Source organism: Elgaria multicarinata, chromosome 1, assembly GCF_023053635.1.
Source record: "Elgaria multicarinata webbii isolate HBS135686 ecotype San Diego chromosome 1, rElgMul1.1.pri, whole genome shotgun sequence".
Lineage (NCBI taxonomy): Eukaryota > Metazoa > Chordata > Lepidosauria > Squamata > Anguidae > Elgaria > Elgaria multicarinata.
Genome location: NC_086171.1, coordinates 4,241,424 through 4,260,931, shown reverse-complemented (window position 1 = coordinate 4,260,931; position 19,508 = coordinate 4,241,424). Strand labels below are relative to the sequence as shown.

At 49.0% G+C, this 19,508-nt stretch overlaps 1 protein-coding gene across 3 annotated transcripts in view; it reads left to right on the top strand.

The window, feature by feature from the left end:
- The window catches only part of NBEAL2 (neurobeachin like 2), a 234,755-nt gene that overhangs the window by 200,908 nt on the left and 14,339 nt on the right, over positions 1–19,508 (top strand). For all 3 annotated transcript variants that reach the window (XM_063122418.1, XM_063122403.1, XM_063122411.1), the window contains 12 exons: positions 2,899–3,023; positions 3,680–3,800; positions 3,987–4,144; positions 5,677–5,810; positions 5,996–6,103; positions 7,681–7,776; positions 7,938–8,062; positions 9,417–9,557; positions 11,189–11,319; positions 14,212–14,321; positions 14,951–15,068; positions 18,595–18,692. In XM_063122418.1, coding sequence (XP_062978488.1) covers positions 2,899–3,023; positions 3,680–3,800; positions 3,987–4,144; positions 5,677–5,810; positions 5,996–6,103; positions 7,681–7,776; positions 7,938–8,062; positions 9,417–9,557; positions 11,189–11,319; positions 14,212–14,321; positions 14,951–15,068; positions 18,595–18,692 — 1,465 coding nt within the window. The remainder of the gene's footprint in view (positions 1–2,898; positions 3,024–3,679; positions 3,801–3,986; positions 4,145–5,676; positions 5,811–5,995; positions 6,104–7,680; positions 7,777–7,937; positions 8,063–9,416; positions 9,558–11,188; positions 11,320–14,211; positions 14,322–14,950; positions 15,069–18,594; positions 18,693–19,508) is intronic.

The following is a 19,508-nucleotide window of genomic DNA, read 5'->3' as shown; positions in this document are numbered from 1 at the left end:
TGTACCTTTGGGGGCGGGATCCCCTGCTTCTGTTGCCTGGTTGCTAAAACAAAAAAGGTTCATGGTAGTTTGAAGGAGTTTTGAACATGTGTAATGTTCCCTGCAGTTAGTCCTGCACAGACAAGTGTTTAAAGAACTTCTTCTTCTACTACTACTACTAATTCTCCTCCTCCTCCTCCTCCTCCTTCTCCTTTTCTCCTCCTCTACCTCCTCCTCCTCCTCCTCCTCCTCTACCTCCTCCTCCTCCTTCTCCTTTTCTCCTCCTCCTTCTCCTCCTCTTCCTCCTTCTTCTCGTCCTCCTCCTCCTTCTCCTTTTCTCCTCCTCCTCGTTCTCCTCCTCCTCCTCCTTTTCTCCTCCTCCTCCTCCTCTTCCTCCTTTTCTCCTCCTTCTCCTTTTCTCCTCCTCCTTCTCCTCCTCTTCCTCCTCCTCTTCCTCCTTCTCCTTCTTCTCCTCCTCCTCTTTTCTCCTCCTCCTCCTCCTCCTCCTTCTTCTCCTTCTCCTCCTCCTCCTCCTTCTTCTCGTCCTCCTCCTCCTTCTCCTTTTCTCCTCCTCCTCCTTCTCCTCCTCCTCCTCCTTTCCTCCTCCTCCTCCTCCTCTTCCTCCTTTTCTCCTCCTTCTCCTCCTCTTCCTCCTCCTCCTCCTCCTCCTTCTCCTTCTTCTCCTCCTCCTCCTCCTCCTCCTCCTCCTTCTCTTCCTCCTCCTTCTCTTCCTCCTCCTTTTCTCCTCCTTCTCCTCCTCTTCCTCCTCCTCCTCCTCCTCCTTTTCTCCTCCTTTTCTCCTCCTTCTCCTCCTTCTCCTTTTCTCCTTCTCCTCCTCCTTCTTCTCCTCCTCCTCCTCCTCCTTCTCCTCCTTCTTCTTCTTCTTCTTCTTCTCCTTCTCCTCCTCCTCCTTCTCCTCCTCTTCCTCCTCCTCTTCCTCCTTCTCCTTCTTCTCCTCCTCCTCCTCCTCCTCTTCCTCTTCCTCCTCCTTCTTCTTCTCCTCTTCCTCCTCCTCCTCCTCCTCTTCCTCTTCTTCTTCCTCCTCCTTCTCCTCCTCCTCCTCTCCTCCTTTTCTCTTCCTCCTCCTCTTCCTCCTCCTCCTCCTCTTCCTCCTCCTTCTCCTTCTCCTCCTCCTCCTCCCTCTCCTCCTCCTTCTCCTCCTCCTCCTCCTTTTCTCCTCCTTCTCCTCCTCTTCCTCCTCCTCCTCCTTCTCCTCCTTCTTCTGTAAAAGGAACTCTCGTTTTGTATGTCCACGATGGGCATGAAAGCCGTACATCCGAATGTTATGAAACTTTTACGGTTTGTTTTACCTCTATTTGGGATGATTTTAGGCATAGTGAAAATGTCAACCGCCAACTTGAACTGAAAAAGCAGCAAATCAAAAAATTTACTGCTTCAGTACCATTTGACTGATTTCAACCAAACTTCGCATCATGATTCTGCAATGCGGCAAGCAGATTATAACCATACAACATTCATGATTTCAAACATTTCAAGACATTTTAAAACACAAAAAGCCACAAATATTGGGGGGAATGTTAAAGCATGAAACAAACAACAAACACAATTTGAAGCCACGTGTCAGGGGATGCTTTAAGGTGGATTCCTGCTCTGAGCAGGGGGTTGGATTCGATGGCCTTATAGACCCCTTCCAACTCTACTATTCCATGATTCTAAGATTAGTAGGTCTGGGTTATAAGCCTGCCCCCTCAACTCTGCTGTGGGGCAGCCCCATCTCAGGGGGATGGAGTGGACAGACCCCTCCTTCAGGGGTCTGTGGGGTGGACCATGGCAGGGGCCTTGCCATGGTCCAGCAAACTTGCCTTCACTGTGGCAGGGCAGACACAGCGTGTCCCAGCTGTGACAGCTGTGTGTGTTCACTTAAAGCAGCCTTCCTCAACCTGGGGCGCTCCAGATGTGTTGGACTGCACCTCCCAGAATGCCCCAGCCAGCTGGCTGGGGCATTCTGGGAGTTGTAGTCCAACACATCTGGAGCGCCCCAGGTTGAGGAAGGCTGACTTAAAGGCTCCTCTGTATCAACCTAAAGGGAATTACACCCCGTGCAAAGCCAGGTCCGTTTGCTAGCATTAAATAGAATTCAAACCCTGGTGGTAGTAATATGATGGTCTGAACGTCCTTTCAAAATGCACTGGGCCAAGCTGCTGGCATTTGTGCCCTGCTGCCTCTTCAGCTACGAACGTCCCCGGTGGCTTGTTTTGCAACCGTAGGCCACGCCCCTTCCTCCGCCCAACCACTGGTGGTTCAGGGAGTTTCCTGGCTTTTGTGCAGTCCTTTCTCATTCTGAAAGATCGAAACGCCTCTCCTAAGCCTCAGTTATTGGCAGAAAGAGCTTCGTGTTAAGGGATGCAAGTAATTTGGGTGGTTTTGGCCCTGCCCCTTTTGCATTTGGCCACGCCCACCACTGGGAAGTGCCCCCCCCCCCCCCACGAGAGCTTCTCCAAACGGAATTTGGCCCTCGGGCGGGAAGAGGATTGTTCTCCCCTGATGTAGGTGGACCAACGCTCTGACTCTGTTTAAGGTGGCGATGGCCACCAATTTGGATGGCAGGGGTTGGATACGTTCCTGGAGGAGAAGGCTATCCGTGGCTACTAGCCCTGATGGCTAAGTGCCACCCCCAGTTGCAGAGGCAGTAAGCCTGTGTACACCAGTTGCTGGGGAACATGGGTAGGAGGGTACTACTGCACTCACATCCTGCTTGTGAGTTTCTGGTGGGCCACTGTGTGAACAGAGTGCTGGACTAGATGGACCCTTGGTCTGATCCAGCAGGGCTCTTCTGATGTTCTTAGGTTCTTAAGGCTGCTTTGTATGAGTCCTGATTGCTTCTTCAGTGGTATTTGGGTCCTTCATGCTTGAGGAGAGAGTCCTTATTTCTTTATCTGTCTTTCCCTCCGCTTTCAGGGATCCTCCTGAGATACAGTGGAAGCTATCGAGCGCCGAGACCTACTCCCGAATGAGACTTAAGCTGGTGCCCAATTACAACTTTGACCGCCATGTGGAGGCGAGTGCCCTTCGGGACAACCTAGGTGAGGAGGGGTCTCCGTGGGGCAGTCTCTGCCTGCAGGCTCCCTGGCCCTCCTCCGTGTGACAACCTTTTAAGTCCTTGAAGAGTGCTATCACGTCTCCCCTCAATCTCCTCTTCTCCAGGCTAAACTTGCCCAGTTCTTTCAGTCTCTCTTCATAGGGCTTTGTTTCCAGACCCCTGATCATCCTGGTTGCCCTCCTCTGAACCCGCTCCAGCTTGTCTGCGTCCTTCTTGAATTGTGGAGCCCAGAACTGGACGCAATACTCTAGAGGAGGCCTAACCAGGGCCGAATAGAGAGGAACCAGTACCTCCCACGATTTGGAAGCTATACTTCTATTAATGCAGCCTAAAATAGCATTTGTGGTTCGCAGATGTGCTGGAAGATATATTATTATTATTATTATTATTATTATTATTATTACCGTATTTCTTCGATTCTAAGACGCACTTTTCCCCCCATATAAACATCTCTAAAAACGGGGTGCGTCTTAGAATCGCGGGTGCGTTTATTATTTCTGAGAATCAAAGCTTTTTTTTTTTCTGTTGGTGGTCCTGAAATTAGTGTGCGTCTTACAACCGATGGCGTCTTACAATCGAAGAAATACGGTATATCACAATCAGATGCCCGATCCAGCGTTTGTTTCCGCTTCCTTCCAGGCGCCGACTACTTGCACAACCTGGCCGAGTCCCTCCCGTTAGCCGTTGCCAAGGAGGCGAAGGTCAGCGAGATGCAGGATGACCAGTTGGCAGAAGAGGACCTCTCGTTCCTGGATAATCAGTGAGTTTTCCTTGGCAACTGCTTGGCTTGCGCCCCCCCCCTCCCCCCCCGAGTCACTGGGAGCTGCTCTTGGGCGGCTGCCTGATAGATTCGATACGTAAAACCAGCCCGGTGTCAGGAGGGTGGGAGGAGCAGTCGCTGAACACCTGTCAGGTAACGCCCTACTGAGCCTTCCATTCCTCCCAGCGTGGAGCCCAAAGAACAAAGTCAGCGCGAGAAGCTGGTGATCTCGGAGGACTGCGAGCTGATCACCATCGTGGCTGTGATCCCCGGGCGCCTGGAAGTCACCACACAGCACATCTACTTCTACGACGGCAGCAGCGAGAAGGACGAGACGGAGGACGGTAATGGAAGGGGTGTCCCTTCTCCCAGAATGCTTTGCAGTCGCGGCCGACAGGTTACGCGGGCTAATTTTTGCAGGGTCGTGGCCTTGCGTAGACGTGGCTTGCAAGGGTCAGACGCAGCAAAAGGGCTGTGCGCTCCAGGCTGTGTTTAACCTCTGGATGTGCTGTTGCGGAGCACACCTCTCCGTTAGCGCCACTGTGAAATCGAGTAATGGTTCCACGTTCCTGGCTGTGTTTTATATTCATTCTGGGCTGGATCCAGACTTGGTTACTGACGCTTAGAGCAGACCCATGGAGATCAACAGAGCGCTCCGGCTATTGGGTGATATAGAAATGAAATGAAATGAAATGAATAAATAAATAAATAAATAAATAAACAAACAAACAGGACACGTAACCTGCTGTCATTTCCCATTGATTTCAGTGAGTCTACTCTAAGCCCAACTCCGTCTGGATCCAGCCCCCTGGCTTGTAACGCCTGAACAAATTGAAGATCATGTTTAGTCCCCGTTAATTGAAGTGTTTTGGGAGCGGTGTGTGTAGGGTAACATTTGTAAGAGTGTCTTCACCTTCAACTGGTTCTGTATATGCTAGTGACCTGCCCCCATCACCCTCACCCGTAGCCCAGCTACCAAAGTCTGGAGCCCACGGCTGGTGGTCCCTCTGAAAAGGAAGGGGGGCATCTTCGTTTCACTTCTGAACCATTCCTTCCACTGAACTGTGGCCCACGAGGCCAAAGACCTCAGAAGGGCCAAGCGGGAAGTGTGAATGGATGAATCATAGAATTGTAGTGTTGGAAGGGGCCTACAAGGCCATCGAGTCCAACCCCCTGCTCAGTGCAGGAATCCACCCTAAAGCATCCCTGACAGATGGTTGTCCAGCTGCCTCTTGAAGGCCTCTCGTGTGGGAGAGCCCACCACCTCCCTAGGTAACTGGTTCCATTGTCGTACTGCTCTAACAGTCAGGAAGTTTTTCCTGATGTCCAGCCGGAATCTGGCTTCCTGTCACTTGAGCCCGTTATTCCATGTCCTGCACTCTGGGAGGATCGAGAAGAGATCCTGGCCCTCCTCTGTGTGACAACCTTTTAAGTCTTTGAAGAGTGCTATCTTGTCTCCCCTCAATCTCCTCTTCTCCAGGCTGTGAGAAGCTCTTGGGGGTGGGGGGCAGCCATCCCTGTGGAGGGGGGGGGAGGCAAAAGAGGCAGGGCCAAAACACCCCAAAGGCCAGCATATTTTGACTTAAAACTCTTACTGCCAGTAACTAAGCCGTAGGATAGATACCTCAAACTTTTAGGATAGGTAAAGAACTGCAAAACAGCCGGGAAGTCGTTGGTGGTCTGGAGCATGGAGGTGGCCCCGGGGGGCGGCTGTCTGGGAAAGCTCAGAGGGCCAGGTTAGGACTCTGGGAAGTCCGGATTTGGCCCTGGGTTCTGCACGCCTTGAGCTAGAGTCACAGATGAGCAGAATTTTGGCTTCCTGAGTTCGAGAGAGTGAGCGCTGAGCCCCCCCTTCCTCCTGCCCCTTCCCACCCAGGAATCGGCTACGACTTCAAGCGCCCCCTGTCTCAGCTCCGCGAACTGCACCTCCGCCGCTACAACCTCCGCAGGTCCGCCCTGGAGTTCTTCTTCATTGACCAAGCAAATTACTTCCTCAACTTCAAGAAAATGGTAATGGCCAACGCTTCCCGACCCACCCACCCCTTTCGGCATCTTTTAGCCTCCTGGTAGAGAGCCCGTGCGTCATTCATTCGACATCTGCAGACCCAGTGGAGGAGTGCTTCCCTGGGAAGTGGTTTGCTAAATCTCTCACCAGTAACCACCTGCTGCTTTGCTCCTTCTTCCTCGCCCCACAGGTCCGGAACAAGGTGTACTCTTCCATTCTCAGCCTGCGACCACCCAACCAGATTTATTTTGGCAGCCGCTCACCGCAGGAGTTGCTGAAGGCCTCGGGCTTGACTCAGGTGCTTAATTTAACGCTTGTCTTTTCACAGAATAGTAGAGTTGGGAGGGGCCTCTAAGGCCATCAAGTCCAACCCCCTGCTCAATGCAGGAATCCACCTTAAAGCATCCCTGACAGATGGTTGTCCAGCTGCCTCTTGAATACGTCTAGTATTCCCTAGGTCATGGGTTCCATTGTTGTACTGCTCTAACAGTTAGGAAGTTTTTCCTGATGTCCAGCCAGAATCTGCCTTCCTGTCACTTGAGCCCGTTATTCTGTGTCCTGCACTCTGGGAGGATCGAGAAGAGATCGTGGCCTTCCTCTGCTGGACAACTTTCCAAGTCTTTGAAGAGTGCTATCATGTCTCCCCTCGAACTTCTTTTCTCTAGGCTAAACCTGCCCAGTTCTTTCAGCCTCTCTTCACAGGGCTTTGTTTCCAGACCCCTGATCATCCTGGCTGCCCTCCTCTGGACCCCCTCCAGCATGAATCATAGAATCATAGAAAAGCAGAGTCGGAAGGGGCCTACAAGGCCATCGATTCCAACCCCCTGCTCAATGCGGGAGTCCACCCTAAAGCATCCCTGACAGATGAACGCTGCTTTCCTCCCCACTCTGAGAAGCCATCAGCGGGACTTCCAAGCTGTGGTCACTCCACTTCCCCATCATCGTCACAAACCTATTTGTTTGTCAAGCAACTCCCTGGCCTCGTTCTAAGAAATTTATTTATTTGAAATATCTCTTGGCTGTCACAGAATCACAGAATAGTAGAGTTGGAAGGGGCCTACAAGGCTATCGAGTCCAACCCCCTGCTCAATGCAGGAATCTACCTTAAAGCATCCCTGACAGATGGTTGTCCAGCTGCCTCTTGAAGGCCTCTAGTGTGGGAGAGCCCACAACCTCCCTAGGTAACTGGTTCCATTGTCATACTGCTCTAACAGTCAGGAAGTTTTTCCTGATGTCCAGCCAGAATCTGCCTTCCTGTAACCTGAGCCCGTTATTCCGTGTCCTGCACTCTGGGAGGATTGAGAAGAGATCCTGGCCCTCCTCTGTGTGACAACCTTTTAAATATTTGAAGAGTGTTATCATGTCTCCCCTCCATCTTCTCTTCTCCAGGCTAAACATGCCCAGTTCTTTCAGTCTCTCTTCATAGGGCTTTGTTTCCAGACCCCTGATCATCCTGGTTGCCCTCCTCTGAACACGCTCCAGCTTGTCTGCGTCCTTCTTGAATTGTGGAGCCCTGAACTGGACGCAATACTCTAGAGGAGGCCTAACCATGGCCAAATAGAGAGGAACCAGTACCTCCCGTGATTTGGAAGCTATACTTCTATTAATGCAGCCCAAAATAGCATTGGCCTTTCTCGCAGCCCTATCACACTGTTGGCTCCTATTCAGCTTGCGATCTACAACAATTCCAAGATCCTTCTCGTTTGTAGTATTGCTGAGCCAAGTATCCCCCATCTTGTGACTGTGCATTTGGTTTCGATTTCCTAGATGTAGACCTTGGCATTTATCCCTATTAAATTTATCCCTATTAATTTATCCCTATTAAACCAAAATGATGGTGGTGGGTCAAACGAGCATCTTCACTTCCTCTTTCAGAAATGGGTTTTCAGGGAAATCTCCAACTTTGAATACCTCATGCAGCTAAACACCATCGCAGGCCGCACCTACAACGATCTTTCCCAGTATCCCGTGGTGAGCATCAGAGAAGGGGTGGGCCCGGGTTGCGGGGAGCAGCGGCGAAGCTTTGCACCTGAGCTTCAAGCGCTGATTAAAAGGGTTTCCTTTCCCAGCCCCCTAACGCTGGACCCCCGAGTCGACAAAACTAGAGGCCGTTCTTCCTTTCCCCTGTTCAGTTTCCATGGATCCTGCAGGACTACGTCTCGGAGACGCTGGATCTCAGCAATCCCGCTGTGTTCCGAGATCTTTCCAAGCCCATCGGGGTGGCCAACGAGAGACACGCCAAGGACGTGAAGGAGAAGTGAGTGGCGCGTTTCCTTGGGCGCGTTCGGTTTCCTGTCTTCCTGGACTGGATGCTGCAGAAGGCAGAAAGCATTTTTCAGGGAAGGATGGCGTACCTCTGCCTTTGACCCAGGGGGCTGGACGTGAAGCTTGTTACCCTACTCCCTCTTATTAGCAGTGTAAATAGTTGGGAGTGGATGGGGGGGTGTATCTGGACTCTGGGAATGGAAGAGCACAATCTGAAGAAAACCTTGACCGCCATGCTGTCGTGTTTCCCAAGACCTCTCGCCTTCTTGGGAGACAATAGCGAGGTCCGCTAAGTAATCTGCAAAGCTTTATTCAAGCAATAAACCTCTCTTCCCACCTGAGGGGAGTCTGAGCTCTAGGAACTTTCCTCTAGGCAAAACTAAGCAAACTTTTCAAGAAGAATGGGAAGCCCTTTCCCAGAATGTGTTAACTTCGGAGAGACTGGTTGTGAGGCAGCTTCTGGCAGGATGCCAGCCGGGTTGACTTTCTCTCACCTTCCCTTAGCTCCACCTGTTTTAGTCTGCAGCATACTGTAGGATCGGCTAACCTCTCTGTGCCCTCCCCTTCGGAAGAATACTGGCTTCCCACTGACTGTGTGTTGTTTACCCTTGAGGAGAGAAGCTCTGGAGAAGGTTCATTCCCAGCTGGTGAAGAGCCCGTGAGAGCTTTCTCCCCCACTGGTACAGGCTGGCCTGTTTTTGGCGCCGTCTCCTCTACTTCAGAGTCTGATTCTGATTGATCGCCTGAAACACCTTCCCTCAACCCAAGGGGAGCACGGCTTAACAGGACACATGCTGTCTGTGCAGAGAGCACTGCACTAAAATTTATCTTAATCAGATTCATAACAGCTGTGTGACAATAGGTGGTTGACATATTTGTGTGCCTTCCTCTTAACCTCTGCTTCCCAAGCATGACTTCCCACGCAGCCTGCATGGAACGGTGTCGGATTTGCTCTTGGAAGAACTGGGTTCAAATCCTGCCTCAGCTAAGGTTGTGCCGAGCGGCCTTGACTAAGGCCCTGTCTCTTGGCCTCTACTCGGTATATTTATTTATTTGTTTATTTATTTTAGAGTATTTTTATCCCGCACCTCAGCCAAAAGGCTCTCGGAGCGGCTTACAATTTATCAATAAAGAAGACAGTCCCTGCCCTCCGGCTTACATTCTAAAAAAAAGACACGACACACAAGGAAAAGTGGATGGGGAGGGAAGAGGGAGAAAACGTGGGAATCACCGTACAGCTGTGTGAGACAGAGCATCAAGGGTTGTGAAGCGTTTCTGATGTCAGCGCTGAATCTTAAGTCTGGATGTGTCTGCTGTTCTTGCCTCTCGTCCTGTCCTGACCCCAGGTACGAGAGCTTTGAGGATCCCAGTGGCATGATCGATAAGTTCCACTACGGCACCCACTACTCCAACGCCGCGGGCGTCATGCACTACCTGATCCGCACGGAGCCCTTCACCACCCTGCATATCCAGCTGCAAAGCGGAAGGTGAGCGTAAGCAGGCAGGCCTTTGCAAAAGACCGCTCTACTCCTCCGGACCGTGCGCTCCAGGCAGAGACCTCAGCGGGCTGATCCTTTCTCATTTCAGTCCTTGTCATGGGTTGGGTCCAGATTCAGTCAAAGTCAGAGTAGACCCATGGGAACCGGTGGGATCTCAGTTAGCCATGGCAAACTTTATATAATAGTTTTTTATTTTTTTCCAATACTTAAACATATATCAATACAATAAAAAGGAACAACATAATACATAAATGTTGAATAACCTTAATAGCATATTCTCTAATTTAATCTATTAACATAATCATACTTAACATAAAAGTGCACCCCCCCACCCCGGGATCTATTCCTGTTTCCAAAATCTCATTGTTTCTTTTGGAGGTGGTTTCCCACTCCCCTTAGATCAGCCTTCCTCAACCTGGGGCGCTCCAGATGTGTTGGACTACACCTCCCAGAATGCCCCAGCCAGGCTGGGGCATTCTGGGAGGTGCAGTCCAACACATCTGGAGCGCCCCAGGTTGAGGAAGGCTGCCTTAGATAAAACAAATTCTAGGAACTGTTTCCATATTCCCTCGAAATCATTCGTTTTTGTTATTCCTCTTCTCACTTTTGTATTACATGTTAATTTATCATTAATAGCAATGTCCCATATCTCTTTATACCACTCTTCTATAGGGTAATCCCCTTGAACCTACCAGTTCCTAGATATCATTAACCTTGCTGCCGTCAGCAAATTCGTTATCAGTTCTTTTGTCTCTTTATTACAGTTTAATTCTCCATGGAGAACATTATGGAGCCACGGCAAACTTAAGCCCCATTGATTTCAAGGGGTCTAACTCCGAGTCTGACTAAATCTGGATCCAGTCCCGTATGGCTATTTAGGGTGACCATAACCGCCACCACTTTTCGCCACTTCCTCCCACACTTCAGATCAGATTTTGCTGTTTCGTTCTTTCATGAGTGAGCCTCGTGTGGCACAGAGCGGTAAAGCAGCAGTTTCTGCAGCTGAAACTCTCCCCACGGCCTGAGTTCGAGCCCAGCGGAAGCTGGTTTCAGGCAGCCGACTCAGGTCGACTCAGCCTTCCATCCTCCCGAGGTCGGTAAAATGAGTACCCAGTTAGCTGGGGGAAAGGTAATAATGGCCAGGGAAGGCAACGGCAAACCACCCCGCTATAAGGCCTGCCAAGCAAACGTCAGCAAAAGCTGGCGTCCCTCCAAGAGTCAGTAATGACTCGGAGCTTGCACGAGAGGTTCCTTTCCTTTCCTTCCTTCTTTCATGAGTACCAGAGGCATATCTGCCCATTTTACAGAAGGCACCCCAGAGGCTTGCCCAAGGTCCGCCTGGGGCAGAGATGAGGATGGCAGCGGCAGACATTTCCCTCGAGCTCAGCGCTTGGAAGCTCACCAGGAAGCTGAGCATCTGTAGCATCCAGCCCCGCGGAGAGATGATAGTGACTGGTCCCGTACTGGGCAAAAGGGAACGAGGCCAGAACTGCCTCGTCCACGTGGCTGGATGCTACAGGCAGTCGGAGACGCGCCCCGTAACCAGCTTGCAAGTGGCGGGCGCACGGCGAACAGGCCCGGCCCGGCCTTCATACCTCATTACGTGTTGTTTCCGGCAGGTTCGACTGCTCTGACCGCCAGTTCCACTCTGTTCCCGCTGCCTGGCAAGCCCGCATGGAGAACCCCGTGGACGTGAAGGAGCTAATCCCAGAATTCTTCTACTTTACGGACTTCCTGGAGAACCAGAATGGTAAGAAACGTTTCCCCAATTGGTTCAGGCAAATGACCCATCTAACTTATCCTTCCATTAGCCAAGACGGACCAGACAGGTGCTGCCGAGAAGTTCTCAAGTAGATGATAAATACCCATCCCCAGCATTGGGTAGCCAGAGTACCTTGTATCCAGTTATTCAGCTTGTCCTTTATTGAATCATAGAATAGCAGAGTTGGAAGGGGCCTCTAAGGCCATTGAGTCCAACCCCTTGCTCAATGCAGGAATCCACCCTAAAGCATCCCTGACAGATGTCTGTCCAGCTGCTTCTTGAGGGCCTCTAGTGTTGGAGAGCCCACAACCTCCCTAGGTAACTGATTCCATTGTCGTGCTGCTCTAACAGTCAGGAAGTTTTCCTGATGTCCAGCCGGAATCTGGCTTCCTTTAACTTGAGCCCGTTATTCCGTGTCCTGCACCCTGGGAGGATCGAGAAGAGATCCTGGCCCTCCTCTGTGTGACAACCTTTTAAGTATTTCATAGAATCATAGAATAGCAGACTTGGAAGGGGCCTACAAGGCCATCGAGTCCAACCCCCTGCTCAATGCAGGAATCCGCCCTAAAGCATCCCTGACACATGGCTGTCCATCTTATGTAATATTTATTTATGTATTTGTGACATTTATATCCCACCTTTCGGAGCCCAAGGTGGCATACATGGGTCTCTTCCTCTCCATTTTATCCTGACAACAACCCTGTGAGGTAGGATAGGCTGAGAGTCAGCGACTGGCCCAAAGTCACACAGTCAGCTTCACAGCCGCGTGGGACCTAGAACTCAAGCCTCCCAAATTGCAGTCCAACCTTCTACCCGCGACACCACACTGCCTCTCACTAATAGCCACCAGCAGACACGTTCTGTATATCACTATTGTGGTTTTTCTAAAGTCATTTTTTTATGAGCTAGAGTTGGAGCAACTTGCGCTTTATAGCGGTTTGTTTAGCTCTGGCAGTGGGCTGCTGTCATCATCACCATTGCCAGAGCTCCTTAGGAAAGGAAAGGAACCTCTCGTGCAAGCACTGAGTCATTACTGACTCTTGGAGGGACGCCAGCTTTCGCTGACGTTTTCTTGGCAGGCCTTATAGCGGGGTGGTTTGCCGTTGCCTTCCCCGGCCGTGATTACCTTTCCCCCAGCTAACTGGGTACTCATTTTACCGACCTCAGGAGGATGGAAGGCTGAGACGACCCGAGCCGGCTGCCTGAAACCAGCTTCCGCTGGGATCGAACTCAGGCCGTGGGGAGAGTTTCGGCTGCAGAAACTGCTGCTTTACCTCTCTGCGCCACACAAAACTTGAAACCATAAAATACAACCACATAATAAAATCATAATGTAAAAAGCTTCAGTTTAAAACCGAATAAAGCCAAAGCAAAAAAGCAGGGGTCTAAAAATGCACAAACAGAAAACAAGGACGAAAAGGCCTGCTATCTACTGTACTGTGCTGAACTTAAACTTGGCCCCCGTCCCTGCTGAGAGGGCTTGCAGACAAATGCAACAGCGCCTCTAATTAACTGCTAGCCTGGTATCCACTGGCAACGAGGAATTCCATACAGGCATTTATTTATTTGTTTTATTTTATTTTATTAAATTTATATACCACCCCATAGCCGAAGCTCTCTGGGCGGTTTGCAAAAGTTAAAAAAACAGTGGACATTAACAAAAATATACAAAATTTAAAACCATCAAAAAGATACAAAAACAACAGTATACAGTATCCATTTTTATAAATGGATACTGTTGTTTTTATACTGTGGTTTTTATGTTTCTGATGGTTTTTAAATTTTGTATACTTTTTAATGTTTACTGCCCAGAGAGCTTCGGCTGTGGGGCGGTATATAAATATAATAAATAAATAAATAAATAAATTTTAAAAATGCATAAGAATTCAAGCCAAGCATACAGACACCTTAATGTAATTCTTAGTATTTCAGTAATTTCTGCTGCGTTCAAAGGCTAGAAAAAGTTCAAATAAGCACATCGTTAGTATTATTTTGCCAAACAAGTTCAAGCAAGTTGATTCTTCTATCGTCCCTTGAACCATGTCACCTACATTTTCCACTTTCTTGTTGCTGGTGGCATCATTTGGATTCTCTAAGTCCGTTTTGTATCTCTTCAGTCTCCTCTCATGCAGGTGGGGAATAAGTTGCAGGAAAGGATGCAGGACAGGCAAGAAAGGCCAATGCTATTTTGGGCTGCATTAATAGAAGTATAGCTTCCAAATCACGCAAGGTACTGGTTCCTCTCTATTCGGCTCTGGTTAGGCCTCATCTAGAGCATTGCATCCAGTTCTGGGCTCCACAATTCAAGAAGGACGCAGACAAGCTGGAGCGTGTTCAGAGGAGGGCAACCAGGATGGTCAGGGGTCTGGAAACAAAGCCCTATGAAGAGAGACTGAAAGAACTGGGCCTGTTTAGCCTGGAGAAGAGAAGATTGAGGGGAGACATGATAGCACTATTCAAAGACTTAAAAGGTTGTCACACAGAGGAGGGCCAGGATCTCTTCTCAATCCTCCCAGAGTGCAGGACACGGAATAACGGGCTCAAGTGACAGGAAGCCAGATTCCAGCTGGACATCAGGAAAAACTTCCTGACTGTTAGAGCAGTACGACAATGGAATCAGTTACCTAGGGAGGTTGTGGGCTCTCCCACACTGAGGCCTTCAAGAGGCAGCTGGACAAGCATCTGTGAGGGATGCTTTAGGGTGGATTCCTGCATTGAGCAGGGGGTTGGACTCGATGGCCTTGTAGGCCCCTTCCAACTCTTCTATTCTATGATTCTATGATCCTATGACAGATTATCTTTTGGTGTTATCCTTATGTACCTGCATATTATTATTATTATTATTATTATTATTATTATTATTATTATTATTTCCTGCAGGCTTTGATCTGGGCTCTCTTCAGATATCAAATGAGAAAGTGGGGGATGTTGTCCTACCCAGATGGGCCAAATCTCCAGAAGATTTTATCCACAAGCACAGTAAAGCCCTAGTAAGTTGAGCAAAGCTGCTGTTACATTACGCCGTTACGGAGCGGGAGAAGCCTTTTAATAATATTTACTTCAATGCCGTCTTCCAATTTTCCATTCATTTAACTCAGGCTGATAGCCTTTAGTGCAGTGGGCAAATTATCCTTGGTGGGGCTGGGAGTTCAGGGACGTGTTTGTGTATTTCGTGAGGCTACTTTGATTCTGATTTGTAGCTGGGAGTGAAAAAATACCCAACCAGGCCTTTCCTTCTAACAGTGAGTGTTAGAAGTGTTTTTGTGAAATCCCTTCTTTTCAGTCTTGCCCAAAGGCCTCAGTGGGGTCTGGTTAATATGCAAATTCATTTAGATTAAAAATTAGCTGATTGGTCAACTAAAACTGGGATGGTTTAACCCTGCTCCTGCCCCACAAGTGAAACCCCACTGTTCCCCCCACCCCCCGAAGACTGACAATGATGTTAAAGTTGCAAAAACCTCTTAATTTCGGGGATTTTGTACACGCGCAGATTCCTATCCAGGAATAACCCTACAAATATGGGGAGGAGGCTTTTTCGTTTCTTTTCGCGATGGAGGAAGGGCCGAGCGGGGTGGCCAGGAGGCAGCCCTGAGCCCTGCTTACATCGTGTCCTTGGCAGGAATCGGAATATGTTTCTGCCCATCTCCACGAGTGGATCGACTTAATCTTCGGGTACAAGCAGAGGGGCCCGGAGGCAGTGGAAGCCCTGAACGTCTTCTATTACTGCACGTATGAAGGTAAGGTGGGATCCCACAAGGTGCTTTAGGGAACATTATCAGAGGTGTTACATTTTCCTTACCAGTTCCATGCTACTGCTAACGACCAGGAATCACCAAAACTCCTACCAGCAGAAGCCGAGATTATCATGTCCCTCCTTCGCCCTTTTGTTCCAACATATGCTTAATATAACTTAAGTTACCACCCTTCAGGGGAGCAGGATTTCTTCCTGATCATTAATGTAGGAGTAATAAAAATAGGTTGGCCGTACACCAACGGCATGTCTAAATAATCAGTTAGTTTTTTTATATATTCTATTTATTTATTGCAAATACCCGCTGAGCGACTCGCAAAGAAACCCGACATTAAAATACAGCATAAGATTATTAAACCTAAAATCAAGATTAAAAACCTGGCATTTTATACTGAGTGACCGAAGCTAAAAACAAAAAATGTTGTTTTAAAGGCCTGGGTGAATAAAAAGGTCTTAGTTTGTCGCTGAAAAGCCCACAAAGCTGGTGCCATAACCAGGTGTGACGTTACCCACATTTATCTTCCCTTAGGTATGCCTGCGTGAGTGTGGCTAGAGAGTGCGGAATGTTGGGCTGAGTGGGTGTGGCTAGAGTGTGCGGAATGTTGGGCTGAGTGGGTGTGGCTAGAGAGTGCAGAATGTTGGGCTGAGTGGGTGTGGCTAGAGAGTGCAGAATGTTGGGCTGAGTGGGTGTGGCTAGAGAGTGCGGAATGTTGGGCTGAGTGGGTGTGGCTGGAGAGTGCGGAATGTTGGGCTGAGTGGGTGTGGCTAGTGGTGCTGTGGAAAGGGGGAGGAGTCTATATATAGTGGGGAGCTGAGTGGTCTGAGGGGTTCGGTTGGTGATGGGGTTTGGAGGGTAGATGCGTTTAGCTGTGTGATTTCTTGCCAGGAGTTGTGTGAGGAGTGAGTGAAAATAAGATCATAGGGACTAAGGATTGTGATTATTAGATCGGTTACTACCAGTATTCTTAAGAATAGGCAGGATTGGAATATAATTCAAAGGAACTAAGAACTGTAAACTACAATAAACGTTTTCTTTATTTTGCTACCCTAAAACCACGTGTCAGTTTGGCTGTGTCTGCTGCTCTATTGGTTCATAAATAAACACATTACATTAAACCTTCAGCCTGCTATATTCACAGAGAAGCCTTTTCCAAATCTCCTTACCTTTTCCCTCTGCTATAAGGGAAAGGTTATATTTTTCTTTTTATCCCTTCCTCGGGTATTTAAGTGGTGGTGATTAGCCTGAGGGAGGTGCGCGCATCAAAGCCTTGTGTGTGAGATGGTGGCGTCGCACCAGGGTGCCACCACTGAAAAGGCCCCCACTCTCTAGTGGTCACGTCACTCTGCCTCTCTTCACTTGGCAGGCGCACTCAGAGCAGGGCATCCGGAGAAGCTCTTAAGGTTCAGATATACGTGGACAAAGGTGGACAAATCAGACTTCCAAAGCAGCTGACAAGCACCTTTACAATCCAATAAAAATGATACTGTGCAAAATGCCATAAATAATTTGAAATTGACATGCTAGATGAGTAATTTTATGTTAAATCTAGCAAACAGGCCCAGCTTCGCATGGGTTGGGATAACCCTTCCTTCGATTCAGCAAAACAGGCAAAGTGGCACAACTGTTAGAGCGGGACACGCTGGGCCTGGTTCACACAACACGCTGCTAATGATAATTATTTATTTATTTATTACCCGCCTCTCCCTTTGGATCGAGGCGGGGAACAACATTAGTACAACAATACAATGTAAATCAAAGTAATTAAAAGAGCATATAAAACCAATAGAAAATAACAATCAACGCATCGATAAAAATTGTTAGGTTTAAAATTCATCTGCGTAGGCTTGCCGGAAAAGGCTGGCCTTTAAAGCTGTCTTAAATTCAGAGGGAGAGTTAAGTTGATGAATCTCTTCCGCCAGGCCGTTCCACAGTCTGGGAGCGGCAGAAGAAAAGGTCCTCTGGGTAACAGTTGCCAGCCTAGTTTTGGCTGACTGGAGGAAACCCTTCCCAGAGGACCTGAGTGTGTGGGGTGGATTGTATGGGAGAAGGCGATCCCGCAGGTAACCTGGACCCAAACCATGTAAGGCAGCCTTCCTCAACCTGGGGCGCTCCAGATGCGTTGGACTGCATCTCCCAGAATGCCCCAGGCTGGGGCATTCTGGGAGTTGTAGTCCAACACATCTGGAGCGCCCCAGGTTGAGGAAGGCTGATGTAGGGCTTTAAAGGTAATGACCAACACTTTGTACTTTGCCTGGAAACTAATTGGCAGCCAACAGAGGGATTTTAAAGTTGGCGTAATATGGTCACCCCAAATGTACTGGTGACCAACTTGGCTGCCACATTTTGAACTAAAATGGTTAGACCGCTAACACTTTTGGAGCAAATCGTTAGTGAGCATGTTTAAACCATGGTTATGTAGCCACCATGGTTAGGAATTCAGCATGTCGTCTGAACAGAGTCCTTGTGCCTGCCCCATCTGAGTGAAGCCTCACCCACTGGCACCCCTAGGCGCAGTCCCTGGCATGGTGCACCCCCATATCTCCCCTGAGGGAAGGATATGTCCACTCCATTTCTTGAGGGGGGCTTCCCCATAACAGGGGCAGACATATAACTGTGTCTCCTGGCCTACTAATCTCCCCTAGCTTCAAATGGTATGAATTGCAAAGCGATGTGCTGATTAGGAAAATCCATAGTTCACATCCCACTAAGGGAAGGGAAGCTTATATATATATAAGCGTGTTCAGAGGAGGGCAACCAGGATGATCAGGGGTCTGGAAACAAAGCCCTAGGAAGAGAGACTGAAAGAACTGGGCAGGTTTAGCCTGGAGAAGAGAAGATGGAGGGGAGACATGAGAGCACTCTTCAAAGACTTAAAAGGTTGTCACCCAGAGGAGGGCCAGGATCTCTTCTTGTTCCTCCCAGAGTGCAGGGCACGGAATAACGGGCTCAAGTTAAAGGAAGCCGGATTCCAGCTGGACATCAGGAAAAACTTCCTGACTGTTAGAGCAGTGCGACAATGGAACCAATGACCTAGGGAGGTGGTGGGCTCTCCCACACTGGAGGCCTTCAAGAGGCAGCTGGACAACCCTCTGTCAGGGATGCTTTAGGGTGGATTCCTGCATTGAGCAGGGGGTTGGACTCGATGGCCTTGTAGGCCCCTTCCAACTCTGCTATTCTATGATTCTATGGTGTGTGTGTGTGTGTGTGCGCGCGCATGCGCACACACACACTAACAATTTCTTCAAACACATTTCCAAAATATCTCTTGAAGATTTTGGAGATGTGCGTCTCCAAATTGTCTCCACTGTTTCTACGTCTCCTTAACTGACATAGGAACAGTGATTTACCAGGAATAGGTAGGAGAAAATCAGAAAATGACTCTCGGAGAGTATGAATCTCTTGGTTGCCAATATAATTGAATGCTGACATGCAGCAGTCGGCAGGCTGAAGATCTAAATGGCCTCTTTATGACTATGCATTCTCCACCCACCCTCCTGCAATTTGGCTTTAGGGGCAGTCGACTTGGATGTTATAGCAGATGAAACCCAACGGAAGGCTTTGGAAGGCATGATCGGCAACTTTGGGCAGACCCCATGCCAGCTGCTGAAGGTATTTATTTATTTATTTATTGCATTTATATACTGTCCCATAGCTGAAGCTCTCTGGGTGGTTTACAAAAATTAAAAACGAGGCCACAAGGCAGGCAGTCTGGGACTGATTGGAGAGGAGCATTACAAGCCTATATCACAGGGGTGTTGGACCTCTGGCCTGTGGGCCAGATCTCGCCCGCTTGGGGTCCCAGTGGGGCCCTCCAGGGTTCCCAAGAAGACCATGCACCCCTTGCCCTCGCTCCAGCCTCGTTTAGGGGTTTCCCAGCTTTTGCATGTTCCTCTAAAGCTTGAACTGCTTCTCCTAAGGTGTAGTTACTGGCAGGGGCGTAGCCAGTGTGATATAGTGGCTAACGTGTTGGACTAGGAGTCGGGAGTCCTGGGTTCTAGTCCCCGCTTGGCCACAGGAGCTCACTGGGTGACTTTGGGCCAGTCACAGACTCTCAGCCCAGCCTACCTCACAGGGTTGTCGTTGTGGGTATAAAATCGGAGGGTTATGTACGCCGCCTTGGGTTCTTTGGAGGAAGAAAAGGCGGGCTAGAGATGCAATCAATAAATAAAGCGAGAGCTGTAAGCTAAAATGTGCTGGTATTTCCATGTCATTTATTATATTTCTATACCGCCCCACAGCCAAAGCTTTCTGGGAGGTTCGCAAAGATTAAAAACCATTAAAACACATTATGCAAAGTGCAAAACCATTTACATAAAACATTCAGACAGCAAACACACATGCAGGGAACATTTGGGGTGGGTGGGTATTTTGACCAGAGAGAGCTTCTCTGAAGTTGAATTCAGCCCTTGGGCTTAAAGACATTCA